The 25,398-nt window shown below is 39.5% G+C and overlaps 2 protein-coding genes across 4 annotated transcripts in view; one reads left to right on the top strand and one right to left on the bottom strand.

The window, feature by feature from the left end:
* Positions 1-12,508, top strand: part of Tube1 (tubulin epsilon 1) — a 30,529-nt gene extending 18,021 nt beyond the window's left edge. For both annotated transcript variants that reach the window (XM_003466496.5, XM_063253886.1), the window contains 4 exons: positions 1,199-1,339; positions 1,952-2,126; positions 2,429-7,911; positions 9,261-12,508. In XM_003466496.5, the coding sequence (XP_003466544.1) occupies positions 1,199-1,339; positions 1,952-2,126; positions 2,429-2,587 (475 nt within the window). In that variant the 3' untranslated portion in view covers positions 2,588-7,911; positions 9,261-12,508. The remainder of the gene's footprint in view (positions 1-1,198; positions 1,340-1,951; positions 2,127-2,428; positions 7,912-9,260) is intronic.
* Ccn6 (cellular communication network factor 6) lies at positions 87-25,146 on the bottom strand. 2 transcript variants are annotated; one of them, XM_023563650.2, is made up of 5 exons: positions 19,328-25,146; positions 14,437-14,734; positions 10,452-10,694; positions 5,280-5,473; positions 87-4,341 (listed from the first exon to the last, which is right to left on the bottom strand). In XM_023563650.2, exons 1-5 carry the CDS (start codon positions 19,373-19,375, stop codon positions 4,060-4,062), a joined length of 1,065 nt encoding a protein of 354 aa, XP_023419418.2. In that variant the 5' UTR covers positions 19,376-25,146; the 3' UTR covers positions 87-4,059. The 2 variants fall into 2 exon arrangements, with proteins under 2 accessions (XP_023419418.2, XP_023419417.2); XM_023563649.2 differs by lacking the exon at positions 87-4,341 and adding an exon at positions 9,318-9,381 and having other exon boundaries at positions 5,298-5,473.
* Positions 25,147-25,398: the final 252 nt, after the last annotated feature.

Here is a 25,398-nt window from a genome sequence, read left to right on the forward strand (position 1 = left end):
AGGTTTAAAATGTCAATTTTGTACCTAGTCCATTTTTGTGAAAATAAGTAATAAGCATATATGAATAAAAATAAGTATCCCAATAATTATAACTCTTCCTTGGTAGTTTTTAATTTTATGTGTCAAGAAAATAAATTGAATATGACATTATTGTGTGGTTAATCTCTCATGTATCTCCATCTCTAAAGCAGTCTATAACTTGGCTCCATGAAAGTGCCTAAAATCACATGTACATCAAAATTTTGAATATAATAGCAGATGATTTTTTTAATCTCCCAAGCTCATTTGTCCCTTAGGGAACCCTCTCCCTCCTCTATATAATAATCAACAAAGAATATGAGCGCCATTAGAGAAGGAAGTATATATGTTATTCACAGCTAGATCTCTTGCACCTACATTGTCAGCATTTAATAAATACCTGATAAAAATAAATAGCATTTATCCTGCAGCTCTGCCCAGATATTCTGTGGGTTCAGCACTTAAAGCTCTGCCTGCAGTTAAGATAAGGGACACAGCCATGTTTATATTGAGTTAAATAGTATTTAAAAATCAAAGTGGGGCCATAGAAGGAGGCTGTATACTGGGTAGATACAAACTCTGGTCAGTCATGTTTATTTTCCTCTGTAACTCAAGGAAAAAGACAATCCTTTATTTATCTTTAAACCTTCAGATACAGTGCTTCTGTTCAAAGCCTCCATTTCGGGGAGCACTACTGTAGTCTTAAACTTTGTGAGAGAGCCTCCCATTATCCTTGGATAGTTCTCTTCTGTTATTCTTAACATTTATAATATTAACAGAGACAAATCTTTATTGTCTTATATTTTTAACAGTTTGATGTTTCTGACGCTATTGAAGTAGATAAGCGTACTGAACTAAGCAATAGTGATACAGATTTCAGAACTCAGTACTCTGTCATGCTCAGAATGCTATAGTCAACATTTCGTGTTTACCTAAAATTAGTTACAAGTTTCTTTTAAAAAATGTGTGATAAATGATTTCCTCTCACATTTCTTAGGATTCCTTTCAGAAAATAGTGGGTGCGTATTTGATATATGTGGAATATATTTAGAAAAGTGCATATTATGTTTATATTAAGGATACATTTTTTTTACCCCCAGATCACTGCCTTTTTATTTTAAAATTATACATAGAAGACAGTAGTATCACTCTGTATAAACAGCAGCTCTAATTGTTCCAGGTTGGATCAGATGTTCTCAGATGCCTTCAGCAAGGATCACCAGCTAATCCAAGCAGATCCGAAACACAGTCTCTATCTTGCCTGTGCCCTCATGGTTAGAGGAAATGTGCAGATTTCAGATCTTCGCAGAAATATTGAAAGGTTGGTTTCTCTTCTTCAGGATAATGTATGTGCTTGGGATATTACTGCACAGCCTCTCCTCTGATTAAGGAGCGCCACTCCCTGCAGGGTGACCTCAGGCAGACTGTTAGCCTAGCTGTACTTGTTTTCCTCAAGCATAATCTGAGAAAAATATTACAAAGTTATTTAGTGTTAAATTACATATTAGGCATTTTATTTTCTGAAAGTTTTCAGAAAATATAACTGATAATTATTTTTACTGCCCCTACCATAGCTACTGCTAGGAAGTTTCCAAGTTTGGTTATTTTGAGAGCCTATTTTTAGGGAAACTGTTGAATTGCCAATAATGAAAACTGTATCTTCATTTCTTTTTAGCCCCAGATATCTGATTTTCGAGAATGTGTTTTGATCTTTTTAAATCACCATCACATCTTATTTAAAAGCTCCCAGATTAAATGTCACTGGTTCACTCTTACATTATCTCATGACACTAATAGCAAAAAACAGATAACTTAGATGATAAACTTAACAGTTAGGGTGATGCCATCAGTAATGTTGTTTAGCTAATGTGGGCTGCCATAATGTGACAGACATTTTAGTACTTTATGTTACATTTGCATTTTTGTATCTCAGATTAAAGCCTTCTCTACAGTTCGTCTCCTGGAATCAAGAAGGCTGGAAGACCAGCCTGTGCTCAGTACCTCCTGTGGGCCACTCTCATTCACTATTGGCTTTAGCGAATAACACATGTGTGAAGCCTACCTTCATTGAACTGAGAGAGAGGTTCATGAGACTCTACAAGAAAAAGGTAAATGCCTGCCTTTTTAACTGCTTGTTTTGGTTACTTGAGGCTTAACAGTAAAAGTTAGAACTGACCTTCCCTTTTCTGCAGCACTTCTTATACTGACTGTAAGTGAAGAGGAGAGGCTCAGTCATACTAGTTTTTACTCTAAATGAGAAATTCATGAGTTCGAAGGATTAGGCAAAATACTTAACGCAAGCTTCCGTTTCTGTGGTAGAGCTGATTAATTTTAGCAGACACTATTTACCATAGAAGTAGTTAGACAAAGTTCCTGGAATGGTAAGTGTCATCTGATTTGTCACTTACAGGCTCACCTCCATCACTATCTCCAAGTGGAGGGGATGGAGGAAAGCTGTTTCACGGAAGCTGTGTCATCGCTGTCAGCACTCATCCAGGAGTATAACCAGCTGGACGCCACCAAGGGCATGCCCATGGAGGATGTGCCCAGACTGCGCGTCGCTGTGTGAGAGGGAAACCTGAAAGCATGGCTGTCACTGCCTGACTTCACCGTTTCTCATCACTGTTTCAGCTTTTCTGTAACTCAGGAAATTTTTTATCTAAAAGACTGTTTTCTACTTAATCACAACTTATTTATGATACCAGTGAGGGCAATTCATAAAGCTCCTGTACCTCAAGGAATTTGAGAATGTTGAGAGAATGAAGTTCTTCAATGGATCACCTTATCTATAGCCCCAAGTTTAGACATTTATGCACTGATAATAAAGATCTTCTACAGAGATATTTTCATATAGATATTTAATTTATATTGTGATATTCTACTTAAATTCCCCTGATACTTTAAAAATACCTACTAGGAGTAGAACAATACAATAATAGTATTTCCATATAACAGCCACTAACTTTTCAGCAATAGCTTTTGTTACAACTATTAAGGAGATTTTTGTTTTCTCTTTAGGTAACAACTTTTGCACATAGAAGAATTTAAACAGTTGCCTTTTTATCAAGCCAACTGATTTTATAATAAATGTCCATGTTTTTACAGTGCTACTTGTTACTGTTTTGCATGTCACCATTTTTATAAATGAATAAGACATTACTAAGCTTCAAATTCTCTTCTAACCTTTGTAGTACACACTAGTTGTAGTATAGTGTGTTCTACTTACTATAACCTCCAATTTGAACTAGCATTAATTTATTTGTAATCATAATTTGTGTTTCAAATAAATAGGTTGACTTATCACTTGAAGGAAGTAATTTTTCAGAAGATTTTTTTCCAAGCCAAAATAGTCTGTTGTATGCTTTCTTTAGTGTTTATCTTTTAAGTGTTTTTCGTTTGCAAGATATTAGTACTGTTCTTGGTCCTAATCTTAAAATTTTACTTTTTTAACATCATTGGTATAAAATTTTTGGATTATTCTTGTTAGCAGTAGCCAGAATAGTTCACTTTACTCTCTCCTAAAATCATAACAATATTTAGGATTGGGCAATGAAAATTATAAATATATTTATAGTGTAATCTTACTTCTATTCAAGAATTTATTTGGAATCTTTGAGCCATATATTAATTATTATCTGACAGGAACCTAGGCTACGTTGCCAGGTACAGAGTAAAGCTTAAAAATTCAGTAAGTGTTTTTAAACATATCAAAAAAGTACTCTCAATTATTTTGTAAAATAAAATGTTTTCTTGTAAATAGTTAAACTTTTTCTTTAGTGAATGCTGAGATGATACCAAATGACTGTATAACATTACTGTATTATGTATTGTACAAATGAATTCAGTTTTAAGCTATTTAAGTTTTATATATATTTTTAGGACAAACTTTCAGAAGCCTCTAATGTCTTCAGTACAGGGATCTGAGAACATCTATACTTAGTTCTTTATAAAGTAGATTTGCCACCATTCTACTTTTTTAATTATATGACATAACTGATTAACTTTAAAACCCCCCCCCCACACACACACGTATGCTTGGTTTTATAGAATCTTGAACTCAGAAAATATGTCTCCAGGTTCTCTGCAGTTTCTCTGACATACGCAAGACGTAATCCACTGCATCTTCCACTTGAATGACCCTTCATTTGGGCAGTCAAATTGAACAGTAATCATTTTAGACTTGTTGGGGATGCAGCATCTCTTATCCGTGCATACTCCACAGAAAGTGGGTTTGTAACTCTGAGTACTTGAGCATCCAGAAAACGCAAATTTCTCAGCTTTGGATTGTTGAAAGGTAGGCTGGCATGTTTTTCCTTTGGGGATCTGAAAAGAAAAGAGTGATTCTTTTAATTTATGATACATAAAAAAATATTGAGTAGAACATGTTTGGCACAGACCTACAGATTGGACAATTTCTGGTGCATTAGTATTTAGTGTGCAGTAACTCGGAGCATTCTCTGTCTTTAAAATGTCCCTTCCCTGTTTTTGCTCCATCATACTATGGGACTTAATTTTTCCTGCTTTATTTTATTCAGTTCCAAATTCTATGGAAATATTTTGTTTACTATCAAGGACTATGTCTTGTTAAATGTTTATTTATCTATAACAACAAATTCCCTAACACAGCTCAGATGTTTTTGGGATAGATACATAGATGAGTAAATATCTATTTAAAAAATTGGACTGTCAGCTTGCCAGTATGCTGAGGAATCCCTTGGGAATGATAAGGATTTTATATCATTTCTACAAATTACAATTCTTCCTTCAAGAAGTTATACCAACCAGTGGTAAATATTTTATCATAGTCCTTTGGAAATAAACTGATACCCAGCATTTTGCAAATGGTGTGAACTCCAAGATCAAACTTCTCTATTCCAATTTTCTTATTGCAATGAAAATTTTGTATTCATTACTTTGATTCTACTATATATAATTAATATGGAAGAGAAAAGAGTAGAATCCAAAAATGTTGCATGAAAGGTTACCAAAACAAATCAGGCTGACCAAGGCTTATATTAGTGAGCTGTCAGAGTATAAGAGAATCTCCAAGTTAATATTATCTCTACTAGGTAAAATATTCCCTACAAAATACAGGAAGGTTAATAACTGGTTTTGTCTCAAATGATTTTACTCATTACAATGAGGTGGTTACAATGAGGTGGTTTTATTTATATAACAGTCAAATGCCGTCCCTCCAAAATACATACATGTACATTACAGACAGTTCTACTGGATTATAATGAAGTCTAATTAAACTGTACCTTTAATGCCTTTGCCATTGTACTGTTGCAAGGCTGAATATAGCATAATCTTTTCTCTTTTCTCATTTCACAATTGCTGTTTTCATTGGTTACCCTGTTAGATATTCCCATGCCACACGTTTTAGAACATGGAGTCCATTTGGTTGCTTGCACAAGACATTTTCTTTTCCAAATAAGTGGAAGATTCCTGTAAGCTAAAATTAATGGAGGGATAAAAGAAGCTCATTATCTAATTCATCATTCTAGTTCCATTTTTCCCACTACTCAAATTACCTTTCAGTCAGACATCATAGTTATTTCCTGAAAAGGAATAGAAGATTTTATCATTTCCACCATTCAGTTTAGTCACAGTGGCCCTAACCACTAGGTGTATCACCTGTTAGGGACGGGGCTGCAGAGCAAAAGGTTGGTGGTGGGTGGACAAGCAGAGCTTTCTCTCTATGTACAGCCTTTCCTTGGTTTAGCCCTGCTTTCTGTTAGGTCAGCGGCGTCATTAGATTCTCGGAGGAGTGCGCACCCTGCTGTGAATTGCACATGCAAAGCATCTGTATTTCAGGCTCCTTATGAGAATCTGATGCCTGATGATCTGAAGTGGAGCTGAGTCACGCTAGCACTGGGAGCCATCCACAGATACAACACTGGCGTTGAGATTCAACTGCACAGAAACCATAATAAATCAGTTTGAAAACCCTATCAGTGAGGAGCAAGTGACAAGCAACGTCTGGTAGCAGTCTTACAGTGACAAGTGAGTTTTAATACAGCTGTACAGCTGCATTTGGTGGCAGTTATTTAGTTAAAATCCAGCACTTACTTAGTCCACACATGGGCTGCTCATTATGTCGTTTCCCACTTTATGCATCTTTCCTGTGCTGTGCACTTGTCTCAGTAACCCTGCAAGCTATCCCTAGCCAAAATGAGTTAGAAAGCCTCATTGGAAAGCTCTGAAAAAGGGAAAGATTTGATGAGACAGCAGAAGATTTCTAAAACTACCAACAAAAAGAAAGCTGCATTTAAAATACCATTTAAATTACAAGTTCATTGCAACAGGTAATTCTCATTCTCCAAGTCACACTATAATGTGTTGACTGACTAGCCAACAAAGCCATGTAACATTCAAAATGTTTCACCATATGGAAACCAAGCACCCTACATTAAAAGACAAACCTTTAAAGCTTTTCAAAAGAAGAAAAATCCATGTAAATAGGAGCAATTATTAAAGGCTACCACTTCATTAAATGTGTCTGCCCTGAGCATCATTCTTAGTGACTAACCACATTGCTAAAGCCAAGAAGTCCTTTATTGTGATGAAGAGTTGATCCTGCTTGCTCCTGAGGACATTTGTTGTGAATAAATTTTAGGAAAAGCAAGTACAAAAGGTAGTACCGTAACTAGACAAACTGTTGAAATATCAGACAATATCAAGGCATAACTGTTAGAATTAATGAGTCGTGAGAAACTCACATTGACAAATCTAGTATTCATAGCAAGTTTCATGTATTTTTCAGGAGGAGATACATAAAGAAATGTATGTACTTTGTTGTCAGCCAATCGCACAGCACACAAAACTATTCAAGTCTTTGAATGATAACCCATCAGGAAAACTGAACTGGCCATTTCATATGTGCACAGACAGTGATTGCTATGACCAGACAGCTTCCTGGTTTCACCTCTCAGTTTAAAAGAGGTTGCTTCTGAATGTGTCACTATGCTGATTAGCTGAAACACGTCGCCTGGACCGAACATTTTGCAGGATGTGATTAAAATTGTCAGCATTGAAGTACATGCCCTTGCCTCACATCTGTTCTGTTTATGGAGCTCTGAAGACAAACACAGAGCACACAAGTCTTCTCTTATATACAGAAGTGAGACAGTTTCCTAAAGGCAGCTCACTGGCCAGAGTTGGAGTGATGAGAGCCACTCCAGAGTTTTGTTTTAGAAAAACTGTCACCACTGGCAGTGTATTTCATTGACATAGAGTAAGCTGCAAAACTTGCCTACTCATGACATTAAACAGTAAGTCACTTCAGGAGAGAATGACACTAGAGATCAAGTCCATGGATTAAGTGGACACATTCAAACCCAAACTAGAATTATGGAAGCATCAAATGAATCCTGCCATTTTTGACGTGTTTTGCTGAGATTTGAAAGAGATTGAGCCAGGGCTTGCTTTCTCCCAGCTGGTACATGATCACCTACCTCAGTTTTCAACAGAGTTTAAGTATTACTTCCCCACCACAAAAGCCACACCACCACCACCACCCTGAACTGGGAAAAACCTTGATCCATGACCCATTTGTGAATCTGCAAGGTGGGCTGAATGATCCATGCTACCATGAGTTTGGGTCAACTGCCTGAGATCACAAATGAGGGTAGCCTTTAAATTCCATATTTCCATACATTCTGGATTAAAGTCAAGGCAGAATATGCTGAGAATGCTACAGAAGCATTGAAGAGCCTGCCTCTGTTTCCAACATCCTATCTTTTTGAAGCAGGGTTTGCTGTGACAGTGACAGCAAACAAAATGAGATCAACTGGACATAAGCATTGGGTGTCACTGTCTGCCATCACTTCCAGAAAGGACCATCTGGCTGCAGGAAAACAAGTTCAGGGCTACCACTGCTATTACATTATGGTGAGTTGTACAATTATTTCTTTGTATATTTCATTATATAATGAAGTAACATGAATAAAGTGTACAGTGTATATAATGCATTTGAATCATCTCAAAACCATCCACCAGTCATAGAAAAAAATCTGCAGAATCAATCTCATGCCAAAAAGGTTGGGGATAGCTGGTTTAACCCATCCTCTGAGTACTAAACCTAAGCTTTTTGTTCCAACTGATGACCTGTATTTACTTTGGTCTGTGTCATTCTTGATATCATTTCTAATAGACATTAAAATAAACATTGATAGAGTTAGGAAATTCAAGACATTAAACACAGCTATGGTTTCATTTGTTAAAATACAAAATACAGAAATTAATTTTTGCAAATTAGACTATCAATGAGACCAGCTTCTCTCTACTGTTTAAATTTATTCTTTAAGAAAGTTCTGTAATGAAGTGAACAGGTAATACACTGCACTGAATAATTTTATGTACTAAATCATTGCAAATGTATGATCTCATTCATTCAGTTTAATTGCACATTTCTCATGTCAGGCCTGTAGTACTCTCTCATTGGCTAGCCATTGAGGGTCACCTACGGAAACATACAGATCCATAGAAAAGATCTATGGATGGAGCAGAGAATAAGTGAATACAGCCCCTCCATTCGCTGCCGCGTAGGAGAAACAAGAGAGAGAGAGAGAGGGTGTATGGTTTTTCATCTCCCTCTAGATCCATTGGGAGATCCTTACTATGTTATCCATGAGATACACTTGTTTTGTTACATTCTTGTTATAGATATTATACTTGCAAATTAATCGGGCAGTAGTTCATTTTAAAGCTATATATTTATTGTCTCAGGGCATTTCCTTAGGTTAATGTACATCTTAAAATAGATGCTTTAAGAGTAAAGTTGTTGGGGGCTGGGGCTTTAGCTCGGTGGCATAAGCACCTGCCTTACAAGAGTGTGGTCATGAGTTTAATGCCCGGTACCGATTTAAAAAAAAAAAAAGAGTAAAGTTATCCAACAGGGGATACAGCTTAGCAGCACAATGCCTGCCTGGCAAACGCGAGGTCCTGAGTTCAATTCCCAGTATCAGGAAAAAGAAAAAAGAGTAAATTGGTAGTAAAGTTGTGATTTGAGTCTACAGCTGACATAGCAGAATTCTGGCCATATTCAAAATAGCTATTTAAAATTCTAAAAAGTGCTGCATTTGCCTGACATATATGAGGCCCCAGTTTCAATCCCCAATACCAATAAAGAAAAAAATTTTTAAAGACCCCAAAAACTTCTTGATAGAAAGTATCAAACCCTTTGAAATATGTATATCATTCAATAAAACATTGTAATACTGCTTTCACTGTCATTACAGTAGGATCTTGCAATTGCACACTCAGGCGAGAGAGAAAAAGCAGAATCATGAAGATACCTGGAAAGTAGACAGCAGATTAAAGACCTCAATGCAGGAAGCAGATTAGAAGCCTGGCACACATCTGAAATAAATAAAGGTAGGTTAGATTATCACGTTACCAAGAAGTAACTCTGCTTAAAGTTAAACCAAGAACTGTAGGACAAGAGTTTTTAAACATTCATTAAATGTTTAAATAGAAGAAATGTGGAGGAAAAATAGAAGAAATGTATAAAATAAGAGCTTAATATTTGTGAGCACCAAGAAAAGAATGAAGGCACTGTCACTGCATGTTTCCTACGGGTCCAGCAAAGTGAAAGCATAGCTGTAAATTATCATCACAGGAGCCTTATGTTGAGCCAATGAGATGTCATGCAGAAAGCCATCTGTTTCTGTATGCTTTGAAAAAGGAACAGTTTGGGGGCCAAGAGTATAGCTAGCTCAGTGGTAAGGTGCATACTTCATAGCATGTTCAAGACCCTGGGCTCACTCACCAGCACCAAAATCAATAAAGAAAAAGGAATGACTTGGCGTATCATTTTAAAGCATTAGTAGTGTCATGTTAACTGAATGATTATGTAAATGCAAATTCACAAAAGCCTGGTAATTTTTGTTTAATTAACTGACATAATCAAGAGTCCCCAAGGAGGCTCTTTTCATTAGAGTTAGCAGTTTATAAATGTCTAAAACTCACTTATCTGGTTATAGCTCCATTTACAGAATATCCACTTAACAAAAAATAACTTAGAGGTTTGTTGTTGTTTGTGGTTTTTTGCATACACAAATGTCCTGTAGCTCCACTGTACCTTTCACTAAACTCTTAAAAGGCATTCTTGATTTCTGGGTGAGAACACAGAGCTGAATTTTCCAGAGACGGGGTTGGGAATAAGCAGAAATGTAAGAATGTAGAAGAGTGTCCTGACCTAGTAAATTTTTAAAAACTGGAATATTTCACCAGCAAAGTCCAAAACATTATAGTTTCCTTCTGCGATATTTAGAATAGACCTACCTGAGGCAAAGACCAAGTAGGAGGGTACCCTCAGCCTAAACCTCTCTCTGACCACCAGGCTATAAATACTTAATCAGAACCTGAGTGTGGACAGAAAAAAGCTGAAAGAAAAGTCATGCATGAAAAACAGCTGTACTTCTGAGCACCTGGCATGGTTCTGTAGCTTGTTGAGATCTGCTGTTGTGACTGTGTCAGGCCACAGTGTGACTGATCAGACTTCTTTCCAGCTTGACTCCCGGAGCAGTGGCTGGCAGCGGGCCTGGGTCTGAACAGAGGTGTGCATCCAATCACCCCACTCACACAGAGGCAGCTAAACAGGGGGTGGGGCTGAAACACCTGGCCATTATGGTAATGGACCCTGTTGAACTCACATCCAACAGCCACAAGATCTGAAAAGAAAACAGCAAAATTGGCAAAGTCACTGTAACCTGAATACTTAGACCTCTGCTTATACATTTTATTATTTTAGTACAAGTGTACAGTACATAATGTTTACATTCCTTGTGTGGAGTTGGTACATGCCCATGACAGATCTCAATTCCTTTTTTCATCCCTTTCCCTTCGTGCCCCCTCTCTCCATTCTTGATCCTCTTCCCATTTGAGAAAGACTGCCTATTATCTAGCTTTTATTTTCTTCTTTATAATTTGGATTTCTCATATGAAAGAAACTAAGGAATATTTAAGTTTGTATGTCTGATTAATTTCACTCAACATTATGGTCTCAAGATGCATCCATTTTCTTAAAAATTACTCAAGGTTATCCATCTTTATGACAGAGTCTTCTGTTGGGTATAAATTCTATATTTTCTTGATCCATTTGTTTGACATCTGGGCTGCTTCCAAGATTTAGCTATTGTGACACTTTAAAACAAATAGCTATGTGCTTTATAAAATGTAGTTCTCAATTTCTTAGGCCCCATTTGGAAACGTTCACAGATTTATAGATAGGTTAAAATGAAACAGTATTATGATATGTAGGCTATAAACTGCAACTGATCATTTCCAGGTGTAAAACCAACTAAAAGCCCTGCTCTGCAGTTTTAATTTTTTAAAACCGAAGAAGTAAGATTCAATTGAAGGGATATGTTGATGCTCAGGGGAACTGAAACCTCCCCAGACATCCAACAGTAGGCTAAGAACACACTTTTAGGAAGACAAGATAAAGGAATGTCTGAGGAAACCATAATTTATTTAGGTACAGTTTTCCAAGGTAAAGAAAAATTGACAGTGACTTTCACTTTCTGGGAGGAATATTCTTGTCCTGGCTCAGCAGTTCTGCAAGTTTGTTCCACCAGCCTCTTGGCAGCAGCTGAGATGTTTTCAGGAAATCTCCAGGGTCAGAACTCTTCAATATAGTCAGGTATAAGACTTTTTTCACTGTTGATATTTTCACTGGTGTTACAAAACAATTAAGGCTAAAATCTCAGGTGTTTTAGCGTGGATTAAACTATACATGCAGCTGCTGTAATCTTTCTTCCCATTCACTTGTACTTTCAGGTTAAGGCAGAAAAGCTACTTTTACCTAAGAATGTCCTTCAGAGCACAATAAAATTACTAATTGTATTAAATTCTGTATAGCCAAATATAATTACTGTCTTAAGGAAAAGCACCTATATCATGTTCAAGTTGTAGGCTGAATTAGCTAATTTGTAAAGGGAATTTTACTGGAAGAGTTTTGCTTGATAGATAAACTATGGTTATTCAGACATGGGTACTTTGGAGACATCTCTTGAAAATGATTAGAATGAACCTGTCACTTAAAGGAAAATAACAGTATTTATTACAGTGATAGAACTTTGGAAAACTGATATTCACCACTAGGCTCTTTTTAGTTAAATAATATGTAGACTTTTCTAATGAGAGTGATATTAATAGGATTTTAAAGTATTAATTTATATTAAATATTTAATATTAAATATTATTTAATATTATTTAATGAAGTATAGTTTGAACTTGATGATACAGTAAACCAATATTTTTCAATGAACAAAACTTCGAATGACAGATTTATGCATAAGTAAAAGATGGAATTCCAAGTAGGTCTTAGATAATATAATATAAACAAAGATGAAGGTTTGTTGATATATTTTCAGGTTCTGTGATGCAATTTTAGGGAAGCATCTACCACTTATCACATGTTAACATTAAAAAGCATGTTAATACTTATCTGGGAAGCTTATTAAAATATCCTTTCCTTTTCCAATCAGTTGTCTGTGATTTTCTTTATATATTTCAGCCAAAAAAAAAACATATGGTAAAACCTTGAAAGCAGAAGCAGATGTGAAAATCTAGCTGTCATCTGTTGACCTCTACATTAGAGAGATCTGCAGAAATACAAAAGTATGCCAGTCTCCTCACTAAATTTTCTTTTTTATAACACTATAGTATTTCTACTTATAGCAGGTTTGTTATGTTTAAATGAGTTATTAAATATCTTTGAACTCCTAATCTATTAATTATCAGTAGATAAAACCCAAATAAATGAAAGTTTTGTTGGTCCTCATTAATGGCTGACTGTAAAGCGTTCCCAAACCAAAATATTTTTAAAGATTTATGTACATCCTTATATTTTTTTTAACAGATCAGAGATCAGCAAATTTTCTATAAGGGCCAAACAGTAAGTATGTACCTAAGCTAGTTGTAGATTATCCCCATTCCCATTTTCATGGCTGTGGCGAAACATCTTATCACAGTTTATGTGAAATTACCTATAGAAAGATCTGACACAATAAACTTAGAGTCACAGGAGGGCCATTTTCTTTCTTCTCTTTTCTCTCCTGGCCCTTCCCTCCCCTTGTTCTGTTGCTTGTGTAACTGGCTACAGTGTCTGACTCTGTAGCAGTCTTAGTAAGTATTTGTTAGAGTCATGAAATATCTTGCCTCATATGGAGAAAGAGGTATCCTGAAAGCCAAACACGTTTTGATACGTTATGTTTTCCCCCATAGAATTTTCATAATAAGGCTGTATGACAAGGTATATACTTACAATCCGAGCATGCCGAGATGCTGGGCAGGAGGAGCTCAAGTGTGAGCCCAGCCTGGGCAACTTGGCGATTGAGTGAGAACTTGTCTCAAAATTTTAAAAAAAGGGTGAGTGTGTAGCTCAGAGCAAAGGACCTGGGTTCAAAATCCAATAACACAAAAAAAAGAATTTTCATAAATATTAAGTGTTTTTTGAGACTCTATTGCATACCAGATATTGGTATAAGTGTTCATAGGTTTTATGTCATTTCATTTCATCTTCCCAGCAAACCCTGTAAGACGGGAAAAGTACAGTGATGTAACCGAGGCTCAGAGAGATTGAGGAACTTGTTGAAGTTCAGTTAGAACAACCAGAATTTGAATCCAGATCCTGCATTCTTAACTAATACAGTATGGTACTCAGTGGCTCTCCATGGTTCAGTCCAAATTAAAGACACTCTCCTCTGCTCACAACCAAATGTCTAGTGGGAAATCATCTTACACACTTTTATACAGGATGACTAACTTACCCAGTGACATGAGTATCTCTGTCACAGAGATACTTGTGTTCTGAATTAGTGCTAATGTGCTGTGGCCCTAGATGGTCTGAATTAGACCTCAGAGTTTAAGTCTGCACAGTTAAGGGTACAGTTGTGGTTTGGGGGTGACACCAAGTTCCTTCTTACAAGATTGCTACAATAGAAACTTCCAGGAACTCATTGGCTAGCTAGCAAGGCTGAGATTAAGACAGTAGGTTTAATCACTCTATGTGTACCTTTATTGTTCTACACCCTTATTTTTTAATAGGATTTGTTGTTTATAGAAAGAGCTGGATCCAATTTTTTTTTTTTGCAATAATAACAAAAGCTGTCATTTTGTGGCACTTGAAGAAGTCAGACTCTTATTAATTTCTTTTATTTTCTATCATTAAAAACACTTAGCAGAAAAGACCTGAAAGATCACTTCAGTGCAGTGCAGATCAGAGGCTTCCAATATGAGTAAGTATCCACTCATTTCACTTGGTGTCCAGAACAGTGGAGTCTGTCCAGTGTCTACAGAAACTAAACCTATTGTGTATTTATTTAGCCAAACATAGCTCTCCACACTAAACTAGGAACTGGGGGTGGGACACCGGCCTCAGCCTTTTCCGGAGCTGAGAAAGACACTTACAGGCACACACGCCGGTCTCATACCTAGGCCTGTCTGCTGAGTAGTCACAGTACAGCCCTTTGTGTGGGTCACAGAGCTCAGCTTCATTGCAGATGTCCCCCGACTGCTTGGCACAGATCTTGCAGCAGCCACAGCCGTCTCTCACCAGGCTCACACCAGGAGGGCAGCTGGGCTTCTGATGTGGGCAGCTGCAGGGCCAGTGACAAAACTGTTTTCGCTGAAGCACTTCTGTGGCTCCTCCGGGCCCTCCTGCAGGTGTTCCGTCTACCTGCCCTGGGTCCTGTGCCCTGCAGCAAAACTTCATTTGATAATAAAAGCCGGGTTAGAAGTAGTTCTCAATCAAATTTCAGAAGTCTTGTAAGACTAGATTTCCCCAAAATGGGTAGAACACATGTGGTTCTGTCACCATTTGAAACAGTCACTCTGTAAACGATTCTCCATTCAACTTCCAAAACATAGCTCAGGGCTAGGAATTTAGCTCAGTGGTGTAAGCGCCTGCCTGCCAAGAGTGAGGTCATGAGTTCCATCCCTGGTACCAAGAAAATAATAATAATAGTAGTAACTTTTTAATTTCTCCTTTTTCACTGCTCCTCTTTTCTGCCACTTTTTCCTCAGCCTCTGATCTCTAAACATTATAGTCTCCCTGCTTAATACTTCCAGTATCTCCCTTCACTGTGTGTCTTATCTCCCACCCAGCACAGTCTAGCAGTCAATAGCAAAAGAAACCACCGAGGTTAGAGGATTAATCTCAGTGGCAGAAGTACCTGCCTGGCAAGTGTGAGGTCCTGAGTTCGATCCCTGGTACCACAAAAAAAAAAAGTATGCAAATGTATGGAAATTAAATAATACACATACATAATCAATGGATCACAGAAGGAATTAAAGAACAAATAAGATAGTTCCTAGAATTAAATGATAATGTCCATACAATATGCCAGAATGTATGAGACAAAATGAAATCAATCCTAGAAGGGACATTTATAGCAGTGAATTTCCATTTCAGAGAAACAGAACAATCCCAAAAAACCTAATGAGGCATCTGAAGGTCTTAGAAAAACAAGAACAACCCAAACACAGAGCTTGATAAGGGAGGAAATTATAAAGATCACAGCAGAATTAAGTGGAGACTAAAAGAAAAAAAGAGGCAATGAATCAAAGAATTGGTTCTTTGAATGAATAAAAATAGACCCTCAGTAAATCTTAACAAAACAAAGGAAGCAAAGTCACAAATTAATGCATTTATAAATGAAAAAGGTGCAATCACAGTGGACACTGCCAAAAGCCAGAATATTATTAACAACTACTTCATCAGTGTACAGTGTATGCCAAACAACTGGAACACTCAAAAGAAATGGAAAGATTCCTAGATACATATGACCAAAATTAAACCAAGAAGACTTTAAAATTTTGAAAAATCCAGTGAAATTGAAGGCAATGAAATGGAAGCACTATTTTTTTAAAAAAAATAACCAATTAAGAAAAGCCCAGGACCTGATGGATTCGCAGTTGAATTTTACAAAAACTGGGGAAAATCTACCTGTAATACTCAAAGCTTTTTAATGAAGTCAAGAGGGAAGAAGTATTTCCAAAATAGTTCTCAGAAGCTAACCTTATACTGATCCCCAAACCAGAAAAAGGATTGAATTAAAAATGAAAACTATAGACCATATTGTCTAACAAACATAGATGCAAAACTCCTTAAGATATTGGCAAACAGAATGCAACACATTATCAAAAAGACCATATATCATGACCAAGTGAACTTTATCCCAGCAATTCATGGGTGGTTCAACTCAAATCAGTAAATGTAATTCACAGAAACAGAGCCAAGGACGAAAACCACATTATCATCTCAATAGATGGAGAAAAAGCCTTTGAAAAAAAATTTATCTTCCATTCATGATAAAAAACCAAACCTGAAAGAAACAGGTATATTAGCCCTTTATCTCAACATAACCATTTAGAAATGGCCAATGAATACATGAAAAAATGTTCATCATCTCTGCCCATCAGAGAAATACAAATTAAAACTACTCTGAGATATCATCTTACCCCAGAGAGAATGGCTATCATTTAAGAAAATCTAACAAATGCTAAGGATGTGAAGAAAAAAGAAGTCTTCTATGTTGTTAGAATGTACAGCCACTATGAAAGTAGTGTAGAGAGTCCTTAAAAAAACAAAAATAGAAATTCCATTTGACCCAGCTATCTCCATTCTAGGTGTCTTCCACAATGAGTTAAAATCATCCTATTCCAAGGATATATGCATACCCATGCTTTCAACAGCACCATTTATAAAAGCTACATCTTGGAAACAGCATATATGTCCAGCAGATTAATGGGCAAGGAAACTTTACACAGAATGGAGTACCACTCTGCCCTAAAGAGAGATAAATGAAGCATTTGTAGGTAAATGGATGCAACTTGAGAACATAATTTTAAGTGAAATAAGTTAGACACAAGCTCAAATATGTGATTTTCTTACATGAGAAATACAAAATATATGCAAACATACAAATAAAAAGCAAAATAAAAGAAAATTAGGAAGTGAAGTTATACACTTCCCCAGATTATATAGTTTGTTGTTTCAAAATATTTTAATATATATGCTAATTTGTTCCATTCATACAAGTTTATCTTACATTCTTCAAGAGAAAGTTTTATGTTATTATCTGTTTCTGTTTTTGTAAGAATCTTTTTGGTGTGTCTTGTACTACTTTGAAGATAGCAATATATAGTGTATTAACTACTGTTATTCTCTTGTTATTTTGTTAAGAAATGTTGTTTTATTTTTTTCATAAAATAAAGGAAAAAACAAACTGCTCACCTGGGAATGCCCAGTTATTTTCCCAGTCATGAAGTATTTCTACAGCACAGAAACCCATGAATGAACAGTATAGTCTGATAGTAAGCTGAGAAAAGAGAAGCCTTACATACAGAGAAAAATGACATCTTTTCATCAACAGAAAAACCAGGAGGAAGAGGTGAAGATTCCCAGGTAAAATGCTAAAAATAAATAAAGGCAAAGCAAAGCAAAACAAAACAAAAACATGTCAACCTAGAATTCCATACCCAGTGAAACTTATGTTTCAAAAATAAGGGTAAAAGGGGCTGGGGATTTAGCTCAGCGGCATAAGCACCTGCCTTGCAAGCAGGCAGTCGTGAGTTCGATCCCTGGTACCAATAAAAAAGGAAAAAGACAAAAAAAATAAAAATAAAAATAAGGGTAAAAGACACATCTAAATAAAAGCTAAGAGAAATTGTTGTTAGTAGACCTGCCTTATAAGAAACACCAAGGAAACTACCATAGATAATAACTCAGAAAAACAAGAAGAAATAGAGTCACTGGAAAAGAAAATGCATGGTGGAATTCACAGAACTTTATATTTTTTACACACAGCTTATTTATTTGAAAAGCAAAATTTCAAGACACAAGTCATTAAAATGATTACAAAGATAGAAAGAGTAAGTGTTTCAAGAAAGATCTGAACCCGTGCGTTCGTGCATGGGTATGTGTGTTTGAAATGGATTTTGAACTGAGGGCCTTGCTCTGGGCGATGCCTCATCCTTTTTTTAAGACAGGGTCTGTTGAGTTGCCTGGCAGGGATGGAATGGGTGACCCTCCTTCTTTGGTCTCAGGAGGAGCTGAAATTACAGGTGTGCACCAGCCACACCCAAACCATCATCCAGTTTTTAAGTGTGAGTCCTTCTTAAAGCGGGGCTGGTAACAGGCAGCTGGTAAGGTTGGTTCAGGATTAAGATAAAGAGAAGCAAACCTAGCACGGTGCTTCACACACAGCAAATGCTCAAGAAATGGCAGACATCATCAGACTCTTGCAAAATGCATGAAAGCCAAGTTAAACACAAAATACTCCTTCCCTAGGTAAAACCACATTTGCATATTTTACAGCCTATGTCTGTGTTAGAATATTTGCTGCTTACACGTGAGTAGAAACACTCAGTCTGCAGCAATGTTTACCAAGAGACAGCCCAGCGTCACCTCCATGGGAAGGTGTGTCCCTCCACTCACAGCAGGAATGCCACTTCAGGCCTCCTGCCTCAGTCTCCTGAGGTGCCAGGATTACAGGTCTATGTCACCGAGTCTGGCTTCAGACCCTTGTGTATCCTCTGCTCACTACCAGGATCAACTAGGAACTCACAGACACATCTGCGGTTTCTAAATCACCAGAATATTGCAAGAGCTCTGTCCCCTTTGCCGGAAATTGCTTCCATCCATAAAAATAAATCATTAAATCATGTTCTTTCACTCTCATTTAAAAACATACAGGCAGTGATTTATTCTAATTAAATATTTTCAAAGCCTTCAGGAACTGGTTCCTTTTAAGGAAAAGTGAGATACACATGTATTGAGAAGAGACAAAGTAATAGACTTTTAAATTGTAAGTTTTTGTTCTGAATTGCTCTTTTCAAATACAAACAGGATTAGGTGAAAAAAGGTTCTTACTCAAATCTATTTTGCCAGGGGCTCTTTGCACATTTGCAAACTGAAAGTTGGAAAACAAAAAGTTGCACCCCAGCCCAAAGTCCTCATGAAGTGACAATGTTTGATCCACCGTGGCAGCCAACACAGTCATGTCCCAGAGAGACAGTGCATGTTAGACTCAGATAAAATATATACATAGTCAAATGTGCAGACTGTTTGAACACAGCAAATCAGGCTTCAGCACCTTTAGCTTAAAGGGAAAAACATTTTGCATTTCTTTCTGAAGCAAGAAACTGAAGCAGAACATTCTCAGAGAACAAAATGGCTCCCTGTTCGCAAGCAGTGTTTCCACAAGAAAGTTTCTCCCCATCATCTTCCTTTCCTCTTTTGGCCTGAAGATCAAGGGCAGCTAAAACCTCCGGGAGGGAAGGAGGAAGGGGCGCTCACCTGTGCCAGCTCTGCGCAGAGGAGAGTGGAGAGGAGGAAGCCCCGCATGTCGCCTGGAAGCCTGAAGCCGGGCCCACTGTGCAGAAGAGAAGTGGGCGCTGCTCTGGGCTCAGGTACACAAAGCTCCCCTGTCTCCACTCCCAGGCCGCCAACTTGCAGGCTGTCCTGTGTCCCTGCTTACTCTGCTGTGAGCCTTCCAGAAATAACCTGCCAGTGAGCATGCGGTGTGTCAGGGAAGGAGGCCAGGGCCTTCCTGCAGAACTGCAGGGTGGATGGAGCTGGAGCCTTTCCTGAGTCAACTGCTCAGGTCCTGGAGGGCAGAGGCTGCCCTTGGGCAAAAGGGAGAAACCTCATACCCTTCCCTTCCCTGTCCCCTGCCTCTCTCTGTGATTTTCCTCTTCCAGCGTAACAGGGACCTAGAGGCAGGGTCTTCAAATGCCAGTGGCAACTACATGCATTACAAAATTTGTCACCTGTCTTCATTTTGTATGTCTTGTTGTCTTAAAACTTTGGGTTTCATCCCTGCTCGGCTTTGCACATAGGCAGTGTTAATCACTTAAAGGTGAAGTTTATTAAGCCTAACTTTACCTAACTTGTCTCAACCCCTTCATAGTGAGGATAGCAACTGTAACCGATTTTCAGGATTTGCAGGACTGTCTAATACCCAGCTTTTACAACATCAGGATCCAGATCCCCTGGAGCAATGCTTAGGAGCCTCAAGTTGTTGTCCTAAACCTGCAGTCTTGGACTCCAGGAAAAGCTGACCACCATGCTAAGGTTCTCCCAAAGTGTGAACAATTACCCCATGACAGAATGAAGTTATCCCTAAAGCAGGAGCCATCATCTTACGATGGGAACTAGACTGTCCCTTCAAGCAGTGATGGCTGTCTTTAGACCCCAGAGAACTAGTTCTGGGATACTGGCCAGGATTAACTAAGGTACCAGCTGTGTAAGCTCCCCACCTATGCAGAACCCCAACTCTTGCCTTTGTTTCCCTTTACCTGAAACACCAGTGTTTCTTTCCACCCCTCCAGGAAGACCTTGAGATGGCCGTGCCACGTAAAGCTCCTTTCCACCCCTTCACCACTGCTCATCTCCTTGCTGGACATTATGGAGCGCTGGCTGATTCAGGTCTGTTGGGACACCCAGAGCTGGGGTTTGTGTCCCAGAATACTAATATTACCAGATCCACTCTGGGCCACTTTCTTTCTTGTTAGCCCTCCCCTTCCCACCTCGCCACAGTCTGTCCCTGGGTTTCCCACTTCCTATCAACAACCAGTTTATACAGCCTTCTCTAAAAAGTTCAGTTAAATTAAGTCCATTCCACAGAGGTAGGACAGTGTGCACAGGAGGTCTTTAGTTCCTGGGTCTCCCTCTGAGGCTCCCCCTTGACCTCTATTCCAACATGTCCCTAATGCTACATGGCCTGTGACTACAGAAACTCTAGAAGGAATGTGAGGTGGACACCTAGAGCATGGGTCTGAAGGAACCCTTCTATGCAGGCACGGTGCCATGACAGATGAGAGAACTTAACTGCAAGCTCCTGGGGCCTGCAATCAAACTTGAATTCTAGTAGCAATTATTGGCCTACCTAAAATTTTAAATATATGCTTATACAAATTTATATCCTTTCTCCTCCTAATTGTCCTCACATGTGGCCACCAGCCCATCCCCTCCTGAATTATGTGTGATCTTTGCTTATGTCTTTCTAAACCTTGTTTTATTTTGCTATTTTTCCTTAACTTGGATCAGTAAAAGAGCTCTGTCTTCCTCTGGATCCAGTATGAAATCTACTTTCCCGTGCCATCAGAGGGCCCATTACCATCATACCCTGCCTTATCTGTTACCTGACCTATTCTGAAATCACTGGTCACCTCTGTGAGCACAAAGGCAGTCACAGCTATATAAAGAATCAGAAAGTTACAGAGTCATGAGCTGAGAGGCTGGAAAAACCTAGATTCTCATCCAATTACAGGGAATCTGGTGTCCTAGGAGAACCAGGGATGTCCCAAACATGCAAACTATAAATAGCTTACTAAGTAGTGACTCATAATTGTAGACACATTAAACAACAAAGAATAACACCAGGGCAGTTAGTGTTGACATCATGTTTCCTAAGAAATAGGACAAAACCTAAAATGGCTTCAGTGAAGGAAAACTTACTAGATTTGTTTCCACATGATTTTTCTGTTTTCTAAGTTTAGCATCTTGTATTTGGGTTCCCAACTTCAGTAATGCATGACCCACACTGGCTGCCAGAATGGACCGTTTATTGTTCCTGATTCGCCTATCAAAGGCAGAGGGGTGGCAGTCTAGATCTCATATTCTAATGTGTTAGTCAGATTTTTGTTACTACAATAAATATCTGAGATAATCTCTGTATAAAGAGAAAATGGTTATTTTTGGAACACATTACAGAGGTTGCAGACCATGGTTGGTTGGTCAGATATTTTTAGGCCTATGGCAGGGCAGCACATCATGATGGGAGTGCACTGTAGAAAACACTGCTCACTTCAAGAAGTCAGGAAACCTAAAAAAAGGAAGGTGCCCTGTCTCAGGGTGCCCTTCAAGGGCACACAACCAATGATCTCCCTTCTTTACATGAGGCCCCGCCTCTTAAACGTTCCGTAGCCTCTCAGTAGGGCCACAGGATAGGGAGCAAACTGGGAACACATGGCCTTCATGGAACACTTATTCAGCCACCTCCTCCAACTCTCTGTCCCAAAGAAGATGCTGCATATATATCTGTGCCACATCTAGGCTTACAGAGCTTCACATTCCTCCCGTTTGCTCCCTGTGAAGTGCTGGTGGCAGCAGCCATCTCTCTGGAAGTGCCTTCCCTCCATCTGCAGTCCCACTGCTGGTGAGCAGACATCCAGTGGCCGTCTCTGCCTCTCAGTGGGAAAGGAATGCCTTCGTGGGAGCTTACTTGTGAAAACCCTTCCGATGGTCAGGATCCACGGGCTCTGGCTTCCTCACTGTTGCACGGTATGTTTTAATTTTCCCCAGACCTGGTACTCCTTTTGTAACCTGTCTAAGAACCTATCCAGGCCTTCTCTAACGGGACTAAGTCATGACGAACCTTTTAGAACTTTCAGTGACACAGCAGCCTCTGGTGGCACGGGTGCGGTAAGTTCCTCACCACTGGACTAAATGAATGTGGCAGTTTTTAGAGGTAGGGGCAGCTCTGAATTTACACATAAACACTATCATGGTGTGCATCCTTGTCTAAGCACTTTACTATCTCATCTGACAAAATGTTCTCCTAGCTAGGCTCTCATTTCACAGGTATTCAGCTTATGTATACTCAAAACACACATAGCACTAAGCATAACTAAGAGCCACATCACATTCTGTGATACAAGGAACTTTCCCATATTATCTGTTTAATTTCACAGCTCAGTGAGGTAGGAAAAGGCAGTGTTCGCATTTTCACTTAATAGAAGTTAAAGCTAAGCCATTGGACTTGGTCAATAAAACACACTTAATCTCCGCCCTCTAGAGCTATGTCACCTACTGGGAGAGCCGACCTTGAATAAATACACACACAAATACCCATCATTAAAAATTGAATAAAGGCTAATAGTAGAGAGCAAAAAGAGAAAATATAAGAGAGAATGCCATGTGGGGCCAAGTTTAGACCAAATTTATACTGGGGGTATAGAGACATCTCCAACCAAACAAGTCTTCAAGAGTTGAAAGGAGAAACCAGTTAAGGAGAGAAGAGAGGATGCCTGGCCCAGGGCTGCTTCACCGGCAAGATGCACACCTCTAGTGGTGCCAGGCTCCATCAGCAGAGAGCACTGTGTCCTTCCGATCAAATTCCTAAAACCATGGGTCAGCAACATCATCCCCACTAGAATAGTCCATTCTTCGGTGAGCATCACCAGCTGGGCAGGCAGAGGTCTGGGCTTAGAGTCTTCCTGAGAAAGGAGGAGAGAGGAGGGAAGAGAGAAAGAAGCCACTTTAGAGTGGCAGTGTGGTACAGGAGCATCACTTTTTACATCAGTGGAAGTAGAGGCTTAATGACAGCTATCGTTTTATGCCCCACGACTAAATATCATAGTCCTGTGTATTGGTCAGTGGATCCTCACGGCCTTAGTGGAATGAGTACCATAACTATCATCTTATTTTCCTTATGAGAGAGCTAAGCATACAAGGGGCAGAGCCAAGAAGATTCCAAGCTTTCCGTCACCCTGCTCTGCTGCCTCTCTGCAGGGCCCATGCAGCACATGAGCTGTTACTGGATACCTGTTTGAGTTCTCGGTATTTCTGTTCTACCCGCACACCTTCTGGTTCTGAAGAAGTTGTTGAGGCCCTTCCTGTTTTCTACACTCTGTCCTCTGAGCAGAAGACAGCAGCTGCGAGATGCTTTCATGCTGACTTCTGAGATCCTGTCAAGCTCATTAAAGGTGATACAGGTGGAGGCGAGGGGAAGGAGGAGGGGTACCACCCATGAGTTGGGTGAGAGCAGGATGCTCAGGCCGTTTGGTGGAGCCCAGGGTTTGGAGCCCTGAGGAAGTGGGTGCCCTGGTACCTCCAGGAGATTCACCCAGGGCCCTCTGTCAGCAACATTCTCTGAAGAACCTGTGGGGTTGCAATGCCTCATGTGTCAGTGTATGCATGTATAATGGGATATTGTGCAGAACTTAAAAACTGAAGAGGAAAAGTTGGGTCGCTGGTTCAGACACCTCCTGAGCCTCTGGGATTGCTGCTCAGCTTCTACTGCTGCTGGGGGAGAAGTGTGGAGGGTGAGGAGGAATGTACCAGTGGTTCATTAGAATAAAGGTGTCTCCAGATGGAGGAGGGGGAGAACACCAAGAGGTCATTTGAAATTGAAGACGGTGGATTTGCGGAGCCATGATCATGCTTACCACAAATGCCCTGAAGACTTACAGGACCACCATTTCTCGGCAGTGTATCCTCCCATGAAAATTCCCAGGCCTCAGCCCAAAACCGATCCCAAAGCATCTGTGCACCCCGTCTGGCTCTCCGTTCACGTGTGCCCAGGCTTGCAACCAGCTGCTCAATACTCCAGGAGCCTGCTGTTGTGGACCTCACAGTGAGAGCACTCTTCCCTATGGTAGGCGCTCGCCACAGCTTGTTGGGCATTTAAAAGGCTTCCTTTCAAGATCACCTGATACCTACCAAATCTAACCTGTAATTCTGCACATAATTATCTCCTGCCTCCTGATCAGTGATCTACTATTAACTAATTACTGCTCCTCTTACCTCGTTCCTATAAACCCTTCTGTCCCTGCAGGCCAGTCTTAGAACTCTACCTCCAAGTCCCCAAGGTATTTGTTGTGATACACTCATGAGAGTATGTTTGTTTCCTTTTCCTCCTTGATACACAGCCTTGTTAAACAATACCAGCACATTCTCCGGGAGGCTCAGCACTGCCAGTGTGTCCCAGCTCGGAGGAGGGTGGAAGAGTTACCAGCTCTGTCTGTGTAGACCTCCTGTCCAGCTCGCAGCATGCAAGCAGCAAACACTGAGGAACACGACATGCTGCCAGGCCACCTGCACGGGTCTGGGGTCACACTCCCTCAGAAATAAGCACATGCGTTCATAACGAGTCAGGCTGCAGCCCAGGGCCAACAAGGCCAAAGGCTGAGAGTGACATATTCACTGTCACTTGGCCCTGTCAATGTGGCTTTCAGAAGGATCCTTCAAAGGAACAGGCCAGGCACTAAGGAGCCAGGTGAAAGTGGCAAGGGAGAGGAAAAAAGGACCCTGTATTTTAAGCATTTCCAAATGTAGCAGGGCTGATGTTTCAGGAAAGGAAAGGTGTGCCTAACGCAGTGTGCCATTCTTGATTGCAAAATGACTGCGCTGGGAATCACAGTGCACTTAGGCAGGGAGGCCCCTTGGTAAGGGGACAGGTGCCCCCTTTACAGTCAGAAGGTCCCTGTTCCCATCGTGGCTTTTGCGAACTTCTGGCAGGGTCCTCCAGCTCTCCCCGCCTCCATGCAGCCTTCCCGATTCCTCCAGTCCATCTTCCTCTCTGCTACCCACTTGTCTTTTGTAAATCCGGATCGGTCGTGTCACTCTCCTCCCCAATACCTTTT

This window comes from Cavia porcellus, unplaced genomic scaffold (genome assembly GCF_034190915.1).
Source record: "Cavia porcellus strain 051 isolate PalLab524CR breed Dunkin Hartley unplaced genomic scaffold, mCavPor4.1 scaffold_7, whole genome shotgun sequence".
In the NCBI taxonomy this organism is placed as follows: Eukaryota; Metazoa; Chordata; class Mammalia; order Rodentia; family Caviidae; genus Cavia; species Cavia porcellus.

Bases quoted from the DNA above. Each gene is read 5' to 3' on its own strand.
- Ccn6 (XM_023563650.2), bottom strand. From the start codon at position 19,375: ATGCGGGGCTTCCTCCTCTCCACTCTCCTCTGCGCAGAGCTGGCACAG. The intron at 10,695-14,436 runs GTAAGTGTCTTT...TTTTCTTTTCAG, and splicing joins TGAGACCGGCGTGTGTGCCT to ATCTTGTGGCTGTTGGATGT. The intron at 4,342-5,279 runs GTACAGTTTAAT...TTTTCTTTTCAG, and splicing joins CAATGGCAAAGGCATTAAAG to ATCCCCAAAGGAAAAACATG.